At 42.3% G+C, this 23081-nt stretch overlaps 1 protein-coding gene and 1 non-coding gene across 2 annotated transcripts in view; both read right to left on the bottom strand.

The window, feature by feature from the left end:
- Sel1l2 (SEL1L2 adaptor subunit of ERAD E3 ligase) overlaps nt 1-23081 on the bottom strand; it is a 68394-nt gene that overhangs the window by 12367 nt on the left and 32946 nt on the right. Inside the window, exons 4-13 of the mRNA XM_038331621.1 lie at nt 22773-22826; nt 22288-22347; nt 22120-22201; nt 20195-20349; nt 19327-19383; nt 11803-11871; nt 10081-10158; nt 4358-4420; nt 3750-3837; nt 356-504 (exon numbers count right to left, since the gene is read on the bottom strand). Coding sequence (XP_038187549.1) covers nt 356-504; nt 3750-3837; nt 4358-4420; nt 10081-10158; nt 11803-11871; nt 19327-19383; nt 20195-20349; nt 22120-22201; nt 22288-22347; nt 22773-22826 — 855 coding nt within the window. The remainder of the gene's footprint in view (nt 1-355; nt 505-3749; nt 3838-4357; nt 4421-10080; nt 10159-11802; nt 11872-19326; nt 19384-20194; nt 20350-22119; nt 22202-22287; nt 22348-22772; nt 22827-23081) is intronic.
- LOC119815978 lies at nt 6801-6900 on the bottom strand. The gene has a single exon (XR_005285648.1). It is a non-coding gene; the product is annotated as a small nucleolar RNA U13 (small nucleolar RNA).

The following is a 23081-nucleotide window of genomic DNA, read 5'->3' as shown; positions in this document are numbered from 1 at the left end:
TGCCATCTGAGTCATCTAAAATCTAAGGACCCTGTTTCCTGGGAAGGAGCGGGCTATGTTTTCTAGACTAAATCAGGCCTGCCTTTCCTGAGGACTAACTCCCGTCTCACTGGGAATGCCAGGTTGCTCTGGTGGTTTGACTGAAGGCTGAAGCCCTTCTAAATTCCAGAGGCAGATTGTGGCTGCAACGAGGAGCCAGACTCAAGAGGAGGGGCTCATTGTTCTCCTTTTCTCCCCCATTTAAGTTACAATATTATTTCTTCTCCTGTCAAGTGGTGGTGTTCGTTGCCAACAGCAAGAAAAGATCTATGAAACAAAGGCAGCCCCCCTCCACTCTGTGTGACCCCAAGTTTACCTCCACGGCTGTTCTGCATGATCTTAGCACCCCAGTTCCAGTTGCGTACATCTCGGCTAGGTAGTAAATGGCGAGAGGCTGCCCGCTCTGAGATGCCAAGTAGAAGTATTTGAAGGCAAGCTTATAATCCTTCCATACTCCAGAGCCGGCTGAAAATGAAAATTCTTTTAAGTCACTCATTTTTTATTTTGGAAAAACATTTTATGGATATAATGGTCATAGTGATATCCAAAAAGTCTAAAGAGGATGGGGAAAGACCTAAAACCATAAGTAAAACTATTTGAGATTCACTATTTGGGGGGCAAGTGGCTGAGTTAGTCTATGATTTTTACACATTCAGAAAATTAAGAAACAAGTACTGTTCAGTTTCATGTACATAAGAAGACAAAGAAATGTGTGATCACAGGAATTCTTCTATGATCTTACCGCCATTCTCTCTCTCTCTCTCTCTCTCTCTCTCTCTCTCTCTCTCTCTCTCTCTCTCTCTCTCTCTCTCTCTCTCTCGATCTCGACCAGCCACAAACACAGAGCAGGCAAATCCCAGGTCTAGGAAGAGCAGGCTCTGTCTGAACTCATGATGGGAGGAAAGGCAGAGGCATTTGGTGCTGGGCAGAGTTGGTAGATCTCTAGCAGGTGAGATGCTTGACTCAGCTCTGCCGTTAACTGTTATTCCTCTTTCTGAGTCATTCCCATCTAGGGACTTCACTTGCAAAAAAAACAAAAAAAAAAAAAAACAAAAAAACAAAAAAACAAAAAAAACCCAAAGGGGCTTCCCCTGGATTGGCTTCACATTCCCTCCCAGCTCAAAGTTTCATGGTTTTTAAAAGCGATGCCACACAGGAATTAAGCTACAGCCAGCCTGTGGCATGGTGGCACACGCCTGCAATCCTAACATTCCAGAGACTACGGCAAGAGGGTGGTGAGTCTAAAGCCAGCTCAGACTACATAGTGAGACTCTATGACTAAACAGATAAATAAGTAAATAAAATTTAAAAAAATTAAAAAGAGCTAGAAGTCTGGTGACAGATTGCTTGGCACTGAATCCCAGTCTGACTGTGTCATCTTGGGTAGGATGTGTGGCCTTGATATCACTCAGTCTGCTCAGCTGTAAGCTGTGGGGTGTCCATATGTTGAGAGAGTAAAATGAACCGGAACATGCAAAGCCATTACTATTATTCTCTCCTAGAAGCTTGAGGAATTGGACAGATTGTAAGCTGAGGATTTGGAGTGAATTAGGAGAACACGATGTCAAACACAGTACAAAACAGGCGCTCTAGCTGGACCACAGCTGCAAACTTCAGCATTGGCTGGACCACAGTGGCAAATATCACCTTAGCTGGACCACAGTGGAAACATTAGCCTAGCTGGACCACAGTGGCAAACATCTTCTTAGCTGGACCACAGTGGCAAACATCTTCTTAGCTGGACCACAGTGACAAACATCAGCCTAGCTGGACCACAGTGGCAAACATCACCTTAGCTGGGCCACAGTGGAAACATTAGCCTAGCTGGACCACAGTGGCAAACATCACCTTAGCTGGGCCACAGTGGAAACATTAGCCTAGCTGGACCACAGTGGAAACATTAGCCTAGCTGGACCACAGTGGCAAACGTCTTCTTAGCTGGACCACAGTGGCAAACATCTTCTTAGCTGGACCACAGTGACAAACATCAGCCTAGCTGGACCACAGTGCAAACATCTTCTTAGCTGGACCACAGTGGCAAACATCACCTTAGCTGGGCCACAGTGGAAACATTAGCCTAGCTGGATCATAGTGGCAAACGTCTTCTTAGCTGGACCACAGTGACAAACATCACCTTAGCTGGGCCACAGTGGTAAACACCAGCCTAGCTGGACCACAGTGCAAACCTCAGCTTAGTTGGACTACACTGCAAACCTCAGCCTAGCTGGACCACAGTGAAAACCTTAGCCTAGTTGAACCACAGTGGCAAACATCAGCATAGCTGGACCACAGTGGCAAACATCACCTTAGCTAGACCAGAGTGGCAGACATCAGTAGACTTCTTGACTAGATGTGACCTACTAGAGAGAGTTGGCTGTTGCCCTGGTTCCTTCTCTGGCAAGAAGAACTTGGTGAGGGCATGTTCAGATACTGGGGTTTGTCCTGACTTCTCACTCTTTCAACTCCCACAGAAATCATTACAAATCTCCTCTCTGTTTGAAGCCCCTTACTGTAACTACCTTGCTATTGCTCTAAGAAGGCAGTATTTTTGCTGGTGAAGTAATTAAGGACAACCTCACCTTGTCTTTCCTCACTGACCTCCACCCCACCATCTTACCCCAGTTTGTGGATCTGTGCTTCCGCTCTCCCTTCAGTGCTGCAGGCTGAGAAACACCACTTCTCTATCAAGACCACAAGGCCTCCACCTACTTGGGATCAATCAGATCTTAATGCCACCAACTTTTCCCAGAACCTCCTTCTATCAGTTATAATTATGCCCATGTCTCATCATATAATAACAATTTCTTCTTGGATGTTGTTCCCTTCAGTTTCTTTTTTCTCTTCAAAATACATTTTGGAAATATTTTTCTCTTTTTCTCATTTTATATTCACACCCTGACCCACTGTAAACTGGTGCTCATTCAAATAAATACAATAATCTCACCAATCAACACAGCAATTCTCCATATTGACTAAGCGATAAGGGTACTGATTCATTTCTCTTTCCTTCCCTCCTCAGTACCCGCTCTTCCTTCTCTTTTCTCCCTCCTGCCTTTTCACATCCTTCTCCCCTTCGCTCTGTCCTTCCCACATAGTCTTTCTTCTCCCCTTCTCTATTACCAGACATTGTGCTACATTATCATCATACATTATCAGTGACATGTACACGGTATCTGGAAAGTTCCGCCATTTTGCCCTTTTGGATTCCTTTCAACCTCTCCTCCCCTTCCAGGCTTTTGTTCTTTTCTTGATAGTCACTCTTCTGTGGCTTAACATTTCAAGATGCCAGAAAGGATCACCAGGTTTATGAGCACAGCCACATCTCCTCTTTCTCACATTTTTTTCTTTTTCCTTTGCAAGCTCAACTACTCTTGGCTTATACCGATATGCTTATGTCTTGGATCTTTCTCCTCAGCCTTGTTCTCTCTCATGAGTGCCATTGTTACTTCTGGACTTACAGGAACTGTGCTGGATCTTACAGGAACCTCAAGGTTAGCCTAGTCAAAGGTGGGCATCCCACCTTTGTGTCTCCTTACCCTTTCTTTTAACTAATGCCCAAATCTTTACGTTTCTTTAAAGATCTCTTAAACTGATGCCTTAATGTTCTTTGCAAGTCACTCACAGCAGTGCTTTGATGCTTGCTACATGAGGAGGAGATTTACTAACGCCTACGTCATTCTAAATAAGGTAGCCATATTTGAGGTACCTACAGTAGTACATGAAGCCTAGCTGGAACTGTGCGTTAGGCCATCCCTTCTCTGCAGCTTTCTGGAAGTATTTAAGTGCTTCACCATAATTCTGCAAGATAATCACACTGTATTACTCAATGCTATATGCATAACTCCATGGTAACAACCACATTCCAGCTTAAGCGTACTGTCAGCGTCCTATAGGCTAGTTAACATAGCACCAGAAATAGAATTCATTTTCATTATTATATTAGATTCTATATAAAAATAATCATATTATTTCATTATAAATTGTAGTTTTCTGATTAGTAGTTTTTTTTTGGATGAAGGAAGGTCACTCAAAAGACATATTAAGCTAAGAAGATAAATTTCTCCATCAATAAAATCCTCAGGAGGCAGCTGTTTCAAAAGCTGGTTTGACCCTGTGAGTCTCAGACCCAGCTCTGGATGCTATTCTTGTCGCAGGTTTGTGCCTCTGTCTCTTTGGAACGATTTCACTGAATCATTTCAGCCTCTGTCTGAGATGCTAGTTTGGCTAACCAAGCAATCAAAACTAATTCTCATACATTAATGCTAAATGCAAAAATGCTAGAAATATGTCGAAGGGATGGCAAGGTTATTGAACTTACCACAGGAACACCTTTTCCATGAAAGTAAAGGAGACCAAGCCCATGAAGACCAATTGCATTGCCCTAGAATAATTTAAAAAAACTATGTAAAGGAAAATTACTGCAAAATCAATTCAAGTATTTCAAACGCACCCAGTAAGAAATGGCCAAGGCCACCAATTAGGAGGTTGGTGAGTCATTCTGTCTTATCTAGTACCTTTCATACCTTTATTCTAGTCACCCCTCTGACTAAATGTTGTAAGTGTTCAAGTTAAACAAGGTGAGAACGTTGTAGGCAGATAAAAGGGGGTACTTGACTATTTGGTTGAGGCTAGGAACTTGGGGGAATTGAGTTTTATCATGGTAGTGACATTTGAGCTGTGACTTGAAGGATGGATTTTTTTTCTCAAACGGGAAGGTCTATTCAAACAATTGTTACCTAATTTGGCCAAAGAGAGTTGACATCAATAGCCAAATAACATTTCGGGACATTGGATTTCAGTGCAACCACTGCTCACAGTTAATAATTTATTATTATTTGTATATACTATATATCATATCATGCGGTGGTATATGTTTATTCAAATTTAACTGTTCACAACATCACCAATGCCTACCTGATGTTTAAATTACAGTTTCTTTTTCTCATCTATACTTAGTGCTCTAAAAATGAAGTGCTTTCAAAATGGGAGGGCTGTGCTTCCACTAGCACATGTTCTGGCATATTGGTATTTAGTGTGTCAGCACCGGGTGAAGAGCGAACCTTAAAATGACAGGCCATATGGCTCATGGTAAAATTCTTGGGTGTGCTGCAAGTGTAACAACCTGAGTTGCAGCCCTGCAACCTATGGAAGCCATGGTTTCCTGAAAGTTGTTCTCTGATCTTCATATATTGTGACACGCACGTACGCATGCAGGCACACACGCACGCACGCACGCACGCGCGCACAAAGTAATTTTCCAATGGAGAGCTCCTTTTTTCTTTTCTCCTGTCATGTCTTTTGCCCTCTGGTGGCTGTGTAAGAAGCCAGGGCTTGGCCACTTGGCTTTTGTTCAGCAGATCTGCCCATCGATCTGTTTTATAGGCTTACAGAGTTTCCTCAGGAAGTTAAATTCTGATAGAAAGCTCTCCAGTGTCTCCTAACAACCTAAATTTAGTTCTTTGGATGCAGCCAGAGCATGCCCCCATGACCCGGGAATAGCACAGAAGCAGAGAAGGCATATTTTAAACACTATCTCAAGAATCCCAGCTGTGAGCCTGTGCATTTCAAAGGACCGAATATTACAAAAATCCTTAGGATATCCCATCAATATTAACTAAGTGGCGTAAAGGCCCTCCCTGTTTGTTTTGCACTGGGTATTAATCCTGAGGCCGTGAACTACATAAACCTTCAGTAGCTAGGCCACACACCAACCCTTTCTTCTCTTTTGTCTTCCATCCACCTGCGATTTCTAGCCATCACCTTCTGTGCTCTGGGAACAATAAGACCTATTGGGAAGGTCTTGTGAGTTGATTGTCGAAGAAGCATCATTTAAATGTTGAAAAACTGAAAGGGAGAGGGGCATAACAACCCAAGCAAACTGCTTTCCTTCTTTTGCTGGTAACTCAGTGGTGGTAAGCTCAGAGAACCTATTTAGAATCTTGGGACCAAAGTGGCCTTCTCTGTCATCCCCATGCTCTGTGCTGGTGATGTAAGGGGTCGTTGTAGGATGCTGTTCTCTGAGTGTGTCAGCCATTACTATCTTCATTAGAATGGCTATGGCTGTTTCCTCATAGAAGATGGAGATGATTTCAGCTGCTCCCTTTTATACCCTTCTCCCGATGTATGGAACTCAGCTTTATTTGCACATGATTTTGTGGTTCGGGGACTCACTGGAGTGTATAGAGTATGTAGCTATGATGGAGCCATCGTCTGTACTGTCCTCAGGCTTTCCAGTGGGGTGGTTCCTCTAAGTCCATGCTTTTCAATCTGTGGGTCATGATCCCATTGGGGGTTGAGCAACCCTTTCACAGGGGTCACCTCAAGCCAACCTGTATATCAGATATTTACATTACGATTCACAACAGTAGCAAAATTACAGTTATGAAGTAGTAATGAAATAATTTTATGGTTGGGGGTCACCACAGCATGAGGAGCTGTATTAAAGGGTCACACATCGGGAAGGTGGAGAACCACTGCCTTAAATCACCCTTGCCCACATTCTGTAAGAAAGCCAATAAACTCACTGGTTTGCCCAGTTGGATTTGGGTGGAGTCAAACTTTTATCCGTCCTTGAGTCCTCTCTGAGGGAACTTGATTGGACAAGTGGTAGAAAAGAGGAAAGTGGGGCAAACCAGAGGGTATATGCCTTGTCTGGGGCAGCAGCTGCTGATTAGCATCTCTGCTCCAGTTGCTGCCACATAGCACAGTAATCCTGCACAGCTCTTGCCATTTTTAAAGAAAATTCAAATTTTATTTTCCTACTTCAGATGGGTCATTTGCCAACATGGTACCAAGGTTTAAGGGAGGTACATCTCACATGTATTATCAATGTATTATCACAATCGTGAACCACAGAGGCATTTGATTGTCCATGGTTTGATGTAGCATGTGGTTATTTTAAAAGCACCTTCTGGGCTAAACAAGACATATGTGTAGCCAACTTCCCAACAACTTCCATGTTAGGGCTTAATGTTCTCGATTAATTAAGGGTCATGAACATATGGAACAGATAGTCATTTATCTGACGTTTAATGAATCTTAGCAAGAGGCTAGGACCTTGTCCTTCTCAAGTTGAGGGGACATAGATTCCAGATAGTAGGAAAGAAGTCAGAGAGCAGAAAGCTCTGAAGTGGGATTCCCCTCTGTATGTTGTGAACACCAATGATTAATAAAGAAACTGCTTTGAACCTATAGCAGGGCAGAAGTTAGGTAGGCAGGGAAAGCTAAACTGAATGCTGGGAGAAAGAAGGTGGAGTTAAGGGAGAAGCCATGTAGCCCTGCCGGAGACAGAGGCTAGAACTTTAGCTGGTAAGCAACAGCCACATGGCCATACACAGATGAATGGAGATGGGTTAAATTAAGATGTAAGAGTTAGCTAATAAGAAGCTAGAGCTAATGGGCCAAGCAGTGATTTAATTAACAGAGTTTCTGTGTGATTATTTTGGGGCTGAGCTGCTGGGAACCAACAAGCAATCTCCTTCCAACAAAGCTCTACAGTCCTAGAGTAGAGAGTAAGGCACCAATTCAAAAAGAAGGAAAGGATTTTGTGAGCAAAAGGATGCAGGGAGGCTTTGTGGCAGGGACAATGATTGAGTCCTGCTCAGGGTGAGAAGGGCTTAGAATGAGGAACACAGGACAGAAGGGTGTGGTAAATATACGGAGATGAGGTTGGGACAGCTATGTCCTGTGGGAGACAATTGAGACCAAAGAGTTTATACATAGTACTTTTATGTCCTGGTGATGATAGAACTTTAAAGAAAATTAAACAGCTAACAGCGCGCTCTCTCTCTCTCTCTCTCTCTCTCTCTCTCTCTCTCTCTCTCTCTCTCTCTCTCTCATTAATTTGGAGACAGGTTGCTCAGGTTAGCCTTGAACTTGGTATGTAACTCCTGATCCTCCTGCCTCTATCTCTGGAGTGCTAGGATTATAAGCATCACCACATCTGCTTTATTTGATGGAAAGATTAAACCCAGGATTTTGTACATACCGGACAAGCAGTCTACTGACTGAGCTGTAGCGAAATCCCAAGAGCAGCATTTTATATTTTTAGTTGCAAAATAAAAATATGTATGAAAACTCTACCACGTTGTTCAGGCAATGACTGTGGAGTGTGTGGCTATGCCCACCTAATGCCATCGAGGAGATTTACTTTAGATACAGTTTTAAACTTCCATCATAAAGAGGAAAAGCTAAGGCTAAAATATAACTAAGCTGGGTCACTGGCTCACTGCTGGTTACTAGCCCTCTACTATCTGGAAAGCAGAGTTACTTTATACACCCAGCTTCCTGGCATTATCCCTTTGGGGTAACAACTCGGTGTTATTGGCCAGGTTACAGAAGATTGTCCTCGGTTACCTCCTTTAAGTCTGTCCTCCTTTGGGTGTCTAATCTAATGGTATTCCAGATAGCTGCCATGCTGAGTGACAATTTCACATAAATTACAAGGGAGGCAAGGACCAGCCTCTCGGGAATTTTACCACAAGAGCAACAGCCACGGGCTGCTTGTCATTTCTAAACAGCCTCCTAAGACAGTGTACAGCTTGTAGAAACAGAACAGCTGAAAATATTCTTGATCCAAATGCATCTTGGTTTTGCCAGTTTATAGAATAAAATTGTAATACAGAAAAAAATGCTTCCTATTGTGGGTGCCAGAGAGTTAATTGGGCCATTTCCTGAGATTAGGGTGTGGGATGAGGTCATTCTTTGTGTAGAGAAGGGATTCAGGGTAGTCTACTAAGTTTGAACTGACAGACACCAGCTTCACTAAGACTACTGCTGAGATATTCTCTTGGATTATGTTTAGCTGAATGCATGCATGTGGAACATGGTATACAGAGGGCCAACTGTCACAGCCTTTCTGTGCGCCCTCATAGCTGCAAGTTCTTCTGTTTTGGCTGTGCTTTGAGGTTCTCTTTACCTGACTAGTTCCAGATTACAAAGAACAACAGTTGATATCCAGCAACTATTATATGCCAGGCAGTGCTCTCACAGTTTGTAATATGACAACACCAGGCAAATCTTCAATTCTCAACTCACTAATAGGGAAGCAAAGCACAGAAAGTTATATCACTGATCCTTGGCCACACCGGGAATGAGTTGCAGGAATGACACTCAAATCAGAAAATCATGGTCTTCATTGCCTTTCCCTGTCTACCTTCTCTACCGCCCAAACAACCTTCCACAAGGGCTGTTCTAGCCATTAGAACAGGCAAGCTGGGTGGCGACTCTGTCTTAAACTTGCTGCAGTTAATGATTATCGTGTCCGCTCCACCCTTACCCCTTTATTTCCTGTCCCTAAGTCATGACTTCATCTGCTACTCAGAGGCGATGGAATCTGCACATCTGTCTAGCTTCCTGCTGGCTCCAGCAAGGGTGGCATGAGTCACTGCCCTTTTCATTTACCAAAAAGACAGAGGACAGGTTGTATCCCTCCATGCTCCAGCTCGGTGCTCTATTGCTGATGATCTATTTCTCTCGGACACAGAAGTCCTTTCTAGGCTACTGTCAGGTCCAAAAGAAACCCTGGACAAGTGGCTAACTGTGGTGCCCATTAGCATGCCAAAGCGCTTGTTGGCCTCCAGGTTCTTCCAGTAGCAAATACCTGTTTTACAGAGTCCATGTTGGCATCCCGACTCCTCCCAGCTCTTCACCTCACCCCCTTCCCTAGACTTCTCTAGCTCATGGGCTTCCCTTTCCCCAACTTTTCATTCCCATATAATACAACCCTGCCATTTTGGTCACTTGCTTGTTCCCTTGTTCTTTTGTCTTTCTTTCCTCTCTCTGCTGGTTCTCCTATCCCTCCCTCGGTCTACTGGCCATATGTAGTCCCTGCTCTGGACTTCTCCAGATGCCTATAGCTGTACTCGTTCCTCAGGTCTGCAATAAAAATCTTCCCCTGTATCATACCTTGGAGTGTTCCTGTCCTCACTTTATATACTTATCAGATGGGCTTAGGACTTTGAAGTCAGTTCTTGGGCATCAGTCTGCTTGCAATAGAAGCCGATTATCTTACACGTTTACTGCAGGGGACTGGGTGTATACCTTGCTGGCCGCCATGGAGAAGTATTTGAAGGCAGTGGCGTTATTTTGTGGTGCAGCAATATTCCCTTCTAAGTACATCTATGGGTGAAAAAGAGGATGGAAATAGCAAAGGCCTTTAAAAGCGATACAAATATTTCAAACCTAAATAGCCATAATGATTGCCAGAGCATTGTGAATATAATAAATACCACTGAATTGTACATTTTTAAAGAAGCAAACATTGTCTTAATTTTACTTTAAGTAAGAAGGCAGAAGAAGCTAATGTCACCTACTACACACATACTAGAGAGATGCTGCCCCAGGAAAAAGAAATGGAACCTATTTGTGTTTTCTCATGTTCCTTGCATCTGAATTACAGTATGTGAGTAACGTTTCTAGAAGCAGGGTACTCATTCCCATGGTAACTAATGTAAATCGGCTACAGGGAGCCAAAGCAGACTGGGACGGGGTTGGGGGAGGTGGAGAAAGCACTCTCTTTATGGGCGAGAATAGCCCATCACATGAGGCACAAGATTTTGGCTTTGGTTAGGGTAGAACTGTTTCTCATTCTAGGAGTGGAGGAAAGACCCCTATCTGACTGAGCCAGGGCCTGTACCCGTCTCCGATGACATCTAGTCTGTTAAATGTTGGGCCTAAAGGAAGCTCATGGGCTCATAGCTACTCTCTGTAGCTGAGTCCAGACCGGCTGTATTTGAAGGCTTTGTGAGTGCCTCAGAAAAAGGCTGATGTCCTAATAGGCTTCTTTCTGTCACCTCAGGAGCACCACCCACTGTCTGGAGCTGAGTGCCTCTTCAGTTGCTGCTAGAAAAGGAGTATTCAAGTGTGGTCACATGTTACTCTGCATTCAACTAGTTGTACCGGTTAATCCTTAGAGTGCAAGTGCACACACGTGCGTGCATGTGTGTGTGTGTGTGTGTGTGTATGTGTGTGTGTGTTTCATTCATTTATTTATTTGCAGTGCTAGTGATTGAACCTAGGTCCTTGTACGTACTAGGAAAACACTTTGCCACCGAGCTACATCTCAAGTCCATTTCTTCGAGTGTGTGTGCGCATGTGTGTATGTGTGTGATGTGAATGTGTAGGTCAGAAATCACATTGAATGTCTTCCTTGATGGTTCTCTACTTTATATAATTATTTTTTTTTCAGCCAGAAGTGGTGGTATATGCCTTTAATCTCAGCACTCAAAGGGCCCAGGGAGATGGGCCTCTGTGAGTTCGAGGCCAGCACCTGGTCTATGTTGCAAGTTATGGCTCAGTCAGGGCTACATTGTGTGTGTGTGTCTGTTGGTGCAGGGGGAGTATTGCTAGCATGCATGGCACAGCAGGACAATTTTGTTGAGTTGGTTCTTTCCTTCCAAACCTTCATGTGGTTTCTGATTATTGAATTCAGATCACCAGGGTTCCCCTGCAGGTGTCTTTCCTGTTGAGTGACCTTACTGGCCCCTCTACCTGGTCTCTCACTAAACCTGGGACTCACTGATTGAGCTTGACTAGCTGGCCAATGAGATCCGAAGATCTGCTTGTCTCTACCCATTCAAACTGGGGTAATATACCTACATAACCACGACATGCTTTTTTTGGGGTGGGGAGGGGTGGCGGATAGAGATTGAGCCTAGGTCTTCATGCTTGACAGCAGGCATGCTATGCACGGAGACGTCTCCCAGTCCCGTGTTTCTTAACTTTTAAAGAAACAACAAGGACTGATCAACTAGAAGCACGTACCTTTCCTATAAGTGCCATGGCGTTTGCACTCCCAGCCTTTGCTGCCTTTAAAAAGTAGTATAGTGCCTTCTGGAGAGAAAAGGAACAGTATTATTGCCAGTCACAAATACATTCTACAAAATGGCTTTTTGAACCAGATTTTATTCATTCAATATGCATTTAAAAATATCCATGAAATAACCACTTTGTTTAAGGCGCTCTTCCAAGTGTTATTTCAACCATAAACCTGGAGAGTAGGAGAATGTGTGTGTGTGTGTGTGTTCTGCAATAGTGTGAATATATATCATATATTCATATATATAAAATATAAAATTTATAAATATATATTCACATATATGTCTTTACATTTTGAATTATGTATGCAATTTAAATTATATATATATAAAATTTAAAATATATAATTTAAAATGTAAAGACTTTTTTTCTTATCACATTTGGAAAAGCTGGATAGACATGTAGCTTTATAGTGGAAGATGACTCTCAGCTACAGATTTAAATAGTCCAGTATTTGGAAAAGTAGGCTTCTATGTACTTATTTTGAGACAACTGGTAATATAGTTGGCAGAATCCTAATGTTTATAAGGCCTGACACGCCCAGCTGCTTGCTGAAACCATGTCATTGGGTAGAGGTCTGCTCCAAGACAACTTCTGGATCAAAGTGAAGGACATCAAAGAGTCTCTGATTTCTCTAAGTAATAAGATTAAGCATTCTAGAATAATCTTAACTCTTATTGCTACATTCTCTAGGCCTCATCTTGACTTTCTAAAAAAACTCCTGAGAAATAAAAGTAACCAACCCCAAGGATGAGACCCATAAACAACTCTTGGGTGTCAGATTTGCACTCAGCGCATCTGTTTGAGCACAATGAGTCTGTTCTTTACAGGGACTTGACTAGGTTAATGTGCAATGAGCTACCCCCTCCCAAAGAGGGTGAGATAGTGGCATGGTTGGTGGTGGTAACCAACACATTTATGATTGGATTTAAGACCAGATCTATAAAAGAAAGTTCATGGCTGACACTGTTAACTTGACCAAAAGCCCACAGCTAGAGAGGTTATAGGCCCAAAGAGAGAACCTGTTTCTTTCATTTTGCTAAATGCCCATATTATCAATCTGTCTTCTAAATATTTATGTTTATATACCCATAGCTTAGTGCTGCTGTCAACCTTGGTCAGAGAAGCTTCTTTTTGCAGTGAGTAACTGTTAACACAGAGACTCATGGTTGCCAAAGGCGTGTGAATAAGTCAGTTTCAAATGCACAGCCCTAAATGGAACCTCTCTGTCATTCCCCATCCCCCACTCCCAGGGGCTCATGGAACACTACGGAAAAGGAGGCAGAAAGAAGGATGAGCCTTAAGAATGGGGAGGGACACTGTGAAATGCTGTCATCAGGACATGGCATGGATGTCTCACTCAGGAACTCACAACGGCTGTGGTCACCTGCAGAACTGTCCAAGATCAAGACGGTCAACTTTTCAGCACGGATGACACAGGGCCTTCTGTGGCCCCGTTCCTCGTTTAGGAGCTGTTGGTAGTTGAAATTGCTGGGGAATACAGAATCAAGTTTCTTTGGGGATTTGGCCTCTGGTAGGTTGCTAATACCCCAGTGGATGGCTCCACAGCCATGCGAATGTAGGTAGCACTAATTTGTACATAATATAAAGAAATGTCCTCAAATAATTAGATAGGTAGAGAATGAGAAAAGACTATAGGTTGTACTGTTTCCTAACAAGTATTTATATGGCTTTTCTTTCTATATTCTCATAATAAGAAGAAGATAATGTTATTTTTTTCCCTATTTAATGACATCTCAAGTCAAGCACTCAGTATATAGATTCCATAAGAGGACTGAAAACAGTTCTATGTCCTTGGAACTCTGTCTTCCTGGTGTAAGGGGAGGCCAAAGTAAGAGGAGCGTCACTGTATTGAGGCCATCAGAAGCCAGTGGAGTGTCAAGAGAAAGGGACTCCTCATTCCTGTGAGAATGTCTAAGTTTTCTAAAAAATCATCATTGTTCCAGTGGAGCCAGACTGGAATACCCCAAAACTAGGGCTTGTGAAAGTAAATGGAAGCTAAGAATTTAACTCAGAATTTAATTTTGTTAGAAAGTAAACAACATCATTAGAGATTTATAATCCTTTGGAAATCTTGAAACTAAAATCTCTGGACTAATCTAAGTGTTAGGAGAAAATTAAAACTATGTATGATTTGTTTAATTGAAAAAAAAATCACTGGTTTTGAAAAAATGGCTTTTTGTATGGATATTCTTCCTATCCAAATACTAACCAGGCCTGGCCCTGCCTGGGTCCTGAGACCTGGGAAGACTGGGTACATTCAGGTTGGTATGTCACAGACTCTGTGGGCCAGAGCTAAGCATACACCCAATAAGGGTGTCATTTGTGCAAGTCACATTATCTCTTGGTTTGATTTCTCATGTAGATTCTCCTCCTCTGTGTTCTCCAGGTACCCTGTTCTGTCCCTGTTATGTCATTCACCCACCAATTTATCTGTTTGTCTCCTTCAGTGTTGGAGCCTCTGTACTTAGCATAATGTCTTCCACATATTAAACATGAATAAAACATTTTAAAAATGAACGAATGAATATTTATGAACCTTTAAAACAAGGGACCTGGAGTTTAATCTTTATGGGATATCTTGAAGGCCTAAGTATTATGGTCCTAAAATCATTTCGAAGTTCAGTTTAGTAATTTGGCTCTCAATTAGTTTGCAGCAGATAGTTCTGGAAAAAAAAGAGTTTCATTCTGGGGAAAAAAAGAGATAATTTGAACTTTTAAAAGGAAATAATCTACTCAGAAGCAAATAAAAGTCCTAGAGTTCCCAACCCTTGAATGATGTGATCCCATAAGGTTCACGAGACTTGGCAACTTCTCACACAGCACTTAATGATGTGGCCTACTCTGCTCTAGTGTCATGGCTTACTCTAGCCCACCGCCATGACACTCATAGCCTACTTCACCCCAGTGTGGCAGCTTGCTCTGCTCCAATGTTGAGGTTTTCCTTATGCCGCTGTCTTTTCTTACTTGGAGATTCAGTTTTCCTTTTTAAATTTACCAGTTCTGATGTGGTTGCTTCTATTGTGTGATTGTGATTGCTTCTGTTCTCATGCACCCCCCTTCCCTTAGGGACAGGGTTTCTCTGTGTAGCCTTGGTTGTACTGAAACTCTAGACTAGGCTGCTCTCAAACTCAGAGATCCACCTGCATTTGCCTCCCTAGCACTGGGATTAAAGGTATGCACCACCATGCCTAGCTGTAAAATGTATTTAAAACATCATGTGAGATTGTCATGCAAGTCACTTTGATGTAATACATATGTAAAACCAAGTTATTGCTCTCAACAAGTTTGACGTTTTGGAGGTATAATTGTCAAGTGCTTGCACTTGCCTAGCTTGCAGAAAACCCTGGTTTGATCCCTAGTCCTGCATAAGCTGAGTGAGGTGGGAGACCCAGAAGATCAGGGTCAACCTCAGTTACGTAATGATTTTGAGGCCAGTCTTGGCTATATGAGATCATGCCAGAAAACAAGCAAACAAAACAGAGTAATTATCCACCCAGCCATCCATGTAGCCTTTGATTTATTCACTGAGCAGAGCCAAAGATATAACTCAGTTGGTAGAGTGCGTGCTTAGTATCCCCAAGGCCTTGGATTCAATGCCCAGTGCCACATAAACTGGGCATGGCATTCATGCCTGTAACCCCAGCACTCAGGAGGTGGTAGGAGGAGGATAAGAAGTTCAAAGTCATCCTCAGCTCTGTAATAAGTTTGAGGCCAGTCTGATGAGGTATGTGAGACCTTGCCTTGAAGAAAATTATTGAGCACTCATTAATTGCTCATTTTATACTGTACATTTTAACCAGGATAGATCTTACTGCCAATGGCAGATTATAGTCTAAGGTTATATCGACAGCTACTTTCTTTCTCAGTGGAATAATGATTTGTGTCACAGCTAATGGTGTGTTATTATGAAAAATAGAATGTCACAGGCATTGTGTTAGGTAAAGTTTCATTATTTAAACTCCCCCCATCTTGTAAATGTGGTTTTTTATTGGCTCTAAGAAAATCCCTAATTTAATCAGTTTGTAAGATTTTTCTCTAGAATGAAATGTGAAGGAAACGCATTACTCTGAAAACATTTACGAACATTTCCTTTATCCAAGGTTCTGAAGATCGTCCTGGGAAAGTAGCATTAGCTCTTTCCCTATAGCGGGTAGCAGAGAGGTTAATGCAGTTGCTCTTAGGGTTGATATGATTCCTTTGCCGGTTTTAATTTAATTATGCTGCATCCGTGTTAATAATATGCACCCAAGCACCCAGCTTTCCTAATCAAATTCATTCTGAGCGTTTGTCTTTTAAGAATGCAAATGAAATTAAAATGTGTGTATAGAAAAAATTCAAGATAATGTAATCAAGAATTGCACATACATAATTTTTTAATAACTCCAGATTTGGTCATAGAGGAGCCAAATTATTCCCTATGATAACAAATTCCAGGAGAAAATTAATTCATTCCAATAGTGAGCAGTGATGGGGAAAGGCAGGAGAGTTATTCCTGGGCACTTTGATATTTAACTTGCTGATCAGCAAACTGGAGCATCACACTTAAAATGAGCCTTGTAGTAATAATTTCTTCAGTGGATTGAAACATCAGACTGGCTGAGGGCATCATCCAGTGTGTAGGTTACAAACATCCATTTATTGAATATCCATTTATTGAGTGCACTATTCTGAGTAGAAGACAAAGTAGAGAGCAAGATGAACAAGCACATAAGTCCCATTGTGGGCATAGACAGCAATAGAGACCAATATAATGAAGGGAGTTATATGTGCTATGCAGAAAACAACTGGGAGTGTAAGTAGTGGATAATAGATAATAGATAACTAGAGTTATCAAGACAATTCTCTGCAGGGAGGTGAGACTCAAAGGATATGAAGCCAAATATGGGAGGAGCTCCTTAGCAGCCTCTTAGAGTTTTTTTTTTTTGTCTCTTTCATCTTCCCCTCTTTCCTGTAGCTAGCTAACTGTGCATAAGGCAGTCAGGCTTAAACTTGAGATTTTTGGAGAAACTTCCACATATATTCAGGTTCCTCAGACTGAGGAGTAGGAAGAACCAGCCTGAACCTGTCCCAAAGAGTGCCTGACTACTGGAACGGTTCTGAAATTAAACTCACAATCTTGGGGTCTCTGGATGAGAAAAATGAGGCCCAAGACAATTATTAGAAGGTTGGAGATGGCTGGGAGGTGGTGACGCACACCTTTAATCCCAGCACTCAGGAGGCAGGGGCAGGCGGAGTCAGAGAGAAGCCATGGAGCCGCCCCCACACGCTGAAACCTTGCCAGTACACCATGAGCCTCGTGGTAAAATATTAAATAATGGAAATGGGTTAATTCTAGATGTAAGAGCTAGCTAGCAAGACGCCTAAGTAATTGGTCAAGCAGTGATTTAATTAATACAGTTTCTGTGTGGTTATTTCAGGAGTCTGGGAAGCTGGGAAACAAACAAGTGGCCTCCCTACCACAGATCTCTGTGAGTTCGAGGCCAGCCTGGTCTACAAGAGTTAGTGCCAGGACAGGCTCCAAAGCTACAGAGAAACCCTGTCTTAGGGGGAAAAAAAACCCAAACCAAAAACCAAACCAAACCAAAAAACTAGAATGTCAGAGATGGAGGCACCTGAGCAGCCATGCCTTTCTGTAGTCTCACTCTAAAAATGAGGAAGCAGATTTAGTGGCTATATTGTGGGAGTGGTGCAAAAATAAATGACATTTACTAAAAAAAAAAAAAAAATCACAGGTTTTCAATGATGAGGGCCTGCAGCCACTTTTGCGTCTTTATTTTTGAAGATTTGTTTTGTAAAGGAGTATTTGGCCTGCATGTGTGTCTGTGTAACCAGACACATATGGAGGCCAGAAGAGAGTGTCAGATCTTTTGGGACTGGAGCTAAAGACAGTTGTGAGCCATCGTGTGGGTGCTGGGAACTGAACTTGGGTCCTCTGTTCTCTTAACTGTGGATCCATTATACCAGCCCCCCAATTCTGCCTCTTAACTGCACTTACTTCCCAGCTCTGAAACCTGAAAGGAGTTGCTTTATCTCTGCAGAGCAGGCTTTTCGTATATAAAACACACTTTTAAAAAGTCCCTGCAGTAGTGCTCTGGACCGTCTGGGATGGATCCTCATGACGTCTGTTTCCTGGCTGCTGCCACTCTGGTCTTGGCATCCTCAGTGCCACTCAGGAGGGCTTGTACTTAACCTGAGCTGAGGTGGCTCCAGCTCCCTTCAAGTGTTGACATTGTGTATGTGTGTGTGTGAGTGTGTGTGTGTGTGTGTGTGTGTGTTGGAGAGTGTTCTGTAAAAAGGCTATTTTCATCCTTGAGCTAGTAAAAGTTCCTATTTAAAACAAATGGGGAAATGTTCCCACTTCAGTACCCAGTGACATCTATTCTTATCTAAAACTGGACTCTGGTGCAGTCTTATAAATGTAGAACTCCCAGCTAAGGAGCTAACACAGCACTCACAAATAGGTTTTAAAAGCCCTGAAAACCTCTGCTTCAGTTACTCTGGGATGTGCATGCCTATGGAAATTGCTACCTACTTTATGACATTAACTTTGATATTTTTCTAATGTTTACCATCTCTCATATAAAAGAGAAGGTAGCAGCACCAAAGCCATACATGAAATAACAATATCAAGTGAAATGAAAAGTAGTAACAGATCTCCCTTTTAATGTAGCCACCTTATGGGGGGGTAATTTCTGCCCCTTAGGCTGTTGGGTTTTTACTGAGACAGAGTTTATATTCCCTTGAGAAAATGGCTCCTAGAAAATAATAGTAAGTGCAACATCATCTTTTAGAAGGAATCATTTGTTTCTCCAGGTCTGTGGTGATTGGCACCTTGAAACCACAATCATAATCTAGGGCAGAACATAGCTTGCAATGTGGCATCTTACGTAGATAGGTTGGGCTTATTTTTTTTTTCTCCACTATGTATTTGGAGGGTTGATTAGGCCTCTAACTCACCACAATTAGGCAAGGTCAAACACAGCGATTAAATGTTTCACAGAATCACAGAGATCCTTGAGTTACAGTTAAAAGCAGTCTGATTCTTGACCTAGCCAAACCTGATGAATCAGGTCCTCAGGCAACTTAGCAGGAATTTCCCAGGAGGACTTTGGGGGAAGATGAGAGTTCAGGACTAGTGAAGTGCTCAACTCCATTCTGAGGGAACGCCAGGAGTAGGAAATGTTCAGGGTCTGCACAGGCGTGGGGCATTCTTTGCCTTGGTTGCTCCTCAGAAGTTGCTCTGCCTGAAGGCAGGTTAGGAAAATGCACCTGCTGGTGAACTCTGCTTTCCCTCAGGGGCTGGCATTCGGACCTGACCAGAGCAGCAGCTGTGGGTTCCCGACATCTTGCCCACCTCCCGCTCTTCTGCTTTTCACTGGGCCCTCAGCTTCCCTCACCACTGCCGTCCTCGCTCCCATATAGGACTGAAGATTGAGATCAACTTACATAGTAATCCTGATCTAGACCTTTCCTCCCGATTAGATGTAATTGTCCAAGAGATACCTGGAAATGATGATGCTTTGACAATGAGTTTAGCGGTAATATTAACTTAAATAAAATAGCATTTATTTGTTGATTTTTCTATAGTGCATTGCTTCAGTTTGATGTTATTGGCTTGCTTTGAAAGGGGTGGGGAACATTCCAGTCTATGTCTTTTATCAGTTGTTTTATCAGTTGTTACAAGGCATATGACTTCCTTAGTGGTACAAATTCACTGGCTGGCCTATGGTAATGACCAGGTCCATAGATGGAGGGGCCTTAGTCTCTTTCTTACCAAGGTGCTGTCCTATTCCACTCTGGATCCTCGGGAGTCCATCTACATGAATGCCAACATTGGAGCTACTATTTTCCCATAAAGGTTTTTAAAAGTGAAATTTTCAGGAAGAAATGCAAAACCACCACCACCACCATCACCACCACCACCACCACCACCACCATCATCACCACCATCATCACCACCACCATCATCACCACCACCATCACCACCATCACCACCACCACCACCACCATCACCACCACCACCACCACCACCACCACCATCACCACCACCATCACCACCACCACCATCACCACCACCACCACCACCATCACCATCACCACCACCACCACCACCATCTTACTATCACTATCGCAACCTCTTCTTGAATAAGCTCCCCCCCCCCCAAACTACAGGTAGCAAGAGTCAGAGAGGAAAGGTTATCTCCTCCCCTTCTCATTCAAGGTCAGGTGTTGCTGATCCCCCTGGCACTCAAAAGGGAGCAACTCTCTGGTGATTGGCATGTCCTAAGAACGTGGTCTTTTCTCTGTGCATTACTTGTATCTGAACATCTCCTCTTTCTGCCAAGAACTTATAGTACTGGTATATGTCCCAATCCAAAATCTCACTGTTGGAACTCAGATTTTCAGGTCTCTCTGTTAGTCTCACTTTTTCCACTGGAATACCTTCACTTTTTTCCAATTTGTCAGCAACTGTGAATGGAAACAAATCAGAAGATAGAACACTCAGACTGAAAGAAGTAACCGTTAACTTGGAGAGTCATGGTCAGACTCATTCTGCTTAAATTGTGCAGGAGTCTGGACTGCTGACAGGAATATAAGAAATAGGGACTTCTGCGGTTTTGTTTATTTGGATCTGAAAAACAGTGGGGTAAAGTCTGTACTTGCTTTTGGAACTCATATAAATATTATCAGCATAAACTCTTATAAGGTAATGAGCAAGGGGACTTGAGCTGGGGCTTTAAAGGGATACCCATTAGTCTCTCTCTGCTAACTTTTTTCTGGAATGGGCATTGCAATATAAGAATAAGGGCCACTCAATTATTCCCTATAGATAGTCTGAGAATAAATATGAAGCTATATGTGCTCGAATATTCCTAACGAAATGTACAGTTTGAAATATGCACATAACAATTCTGTTATCATTAATCACATGAAATGATTTTGTCATAAATAGCCTCTGAAATCCAACAGCATTTTTTCAAGACCCCACCCCCATTTTTCCCAGATGTCTAAGATACACGTTTAGATGTTCTTCTGAATACAGAAGTTAACCTAATCCACATCTAGGAAGACTTTGATTTCGAAGCGTCTGTAATTTCTCTGAGTGATGTTGGAACATGGAGTGCGACATTCAACTCTACTCCCTCACACTCTATTTCTGTAGCTAGAACTTGGGTGGTAGAACAGTGACCAAACTGTGTGTCTTCTATTTGTTTCATTAGTATTTGTTTCACTTTTCACACACACACACACACACACACACACACACACACACACACACACACACACATATATATTTTTGGTTTTTCGAGACAGGGTTTCTCTGCAGCTTTAGAGCCTGTCCTGGAGCTAGCTCTTGTAGACCAAGCTGGTCTCGAACTCACAGAGATCCACCTGCCTCTGCCTCCCGAGTGCTGGGATTAAAGGCGTGCGCCACCACCGCCCGACCACTTATATATTTTTTTGAGACAGGGTCTCTTTATATAGCTCTTGCTAGCCTCAAAATTGAAGTGACTGTTCTCTGTTTTTCTGTGTTCCAAGTCCAGAGTCTACAGGCTGTGATGGTTTGAAGGAAAATGGATCCCATAGGGAGTGACGCTGTTAGAAGGTGTGGCCTTGTTAGAGTAGGTGTTGTCTTGTTGGAGAAAGTGTGTCACTATGTGGGTGGGCCTTGAGGTCTCCTATGCTCAAGTTACACCCAATGTGGACACAGAGACTCCTTCTGCTGCCTGTGGATCAAGATGTAGAACTCTCAGCTCCTTCTTCTGCACTATGTCTGTCTGCATGTCAGCATGCTGCTCATCATGATGATAATGGACTAAGCCTCTAAAAGTGTAAACCAGCCCCATTAAATGTCTTCCATTATAAGAGTTGAGGTGGTCATGGTGTCTCTTCACAGCAACAGAAAAGCTAACTAAGACACTGGTCCATATCACCATGCCCCCACTAGGAACTTTTAACAAACTATCCAACATTATATAGGTTAGACTTAAGGATGTTCACTTAACTTGTATGTTTAAGAAACAAATAGTATAGCAAGGCATAGTGGTGCACAGTTTTAATCCCACCACTCAGGAAACCGAGATGGATGGATCTCTGTGAGTTCAAGGTCAGCCTGGTTCTACATAGGGAATTCCAGGCCAGCCAAGGCTATATACAATGAAATATTGTCTCAAAAGAACCCAGCCAACCACCCAACCACCCAATAACCCTTCTCAAAGACTTATGAGAATTACTCACTATAATCTGCCACTTTCTTGTAATGATTTAGGGCAACTTCACAATTTTGTAAAACATTGATTCCTGACAAATATCTGTACCCCTAAAACACAAGCATAGATACATGTTAATGTTCAGATAATGCTATAGTTATAATACATCTATTTTGTTCTAAGAATATTTACAAACCAGAATCATCTGGGACATCATACTTCCTCCAGCACTTCCAAAGGTATAATATATCAATGCCTAAGATAAAAGAAATACAATTATATTGGTTTCCTAAACTGGAACTCAATCCAAACATTGTTTCTTTATTCCTACCCCAGTAATGAACTGAAAGCCATTCCAAAATATGCTCCAAGTCTCAAACTGTTCTGTTAATTTGGTTTTCATTTATTGGGGGTTACTGGGGCTTAGAGTCTTTGAAAAAGGCATGACATATGGTATTTCATTTAATCATCTTAAAATCCTATGAAGTAGATAGTATCTACCTTTAGTAATGAACCTGATATATGAGGCTTTAAGAAGTTTGTAGCAGATTCCTAAATTTCTCTGTTTAGTGGATACTTTTAATATACAGTAGAATGAACTTCTTTAAGAATAAATTCTATCCAGTGTTCCTTTTAAGTAAATAAATTTTGTTCCTGAGGAAAAAATAGAGTTGACTTTACCTTGGCTTGATCATATTCCATTCCTATTCCATAAGAGGATAAAAACCCCAATGCCTAAAGGGCAAAAGAAAACAAACTGAGTCAGTCAATTTGTCATCATTTAGCATATATTTAGTTTTTAGATTTTTATTTAATTTTATTGTATAAGTATTTTGCCTGCATGTATCTGTGTGCATCATGTGTGTACCTGGTGCCCTCAGAGGTCAAAACAGAATCCTTGGTATCCCTGGAGTTGGAGTTATAGACGACTGTGAACTACTGTGTGGGTTTTGGGAATTGAATCCTGGCTCTCTGCAAGAGCAACAAGGG

The sequence above is a fragment of the Arvicola amphibius genome, chromosome 5, assembly GCF_903992535.2.
Source record: "Arvicola amphibius chromosome 5, mArvAmp1.2, whole genome shotgun sequence".
In the NCBI taxonomy this organism is placed as follows: Eukaryota; Metazoa; Chordata; class Mammalia; order Rodentia; family Cricetidae; genus Arvicola; species Arvicola amphibius.
This window is presented reverse-complemented; position numbering and strand designations above follow the sequence as displayed.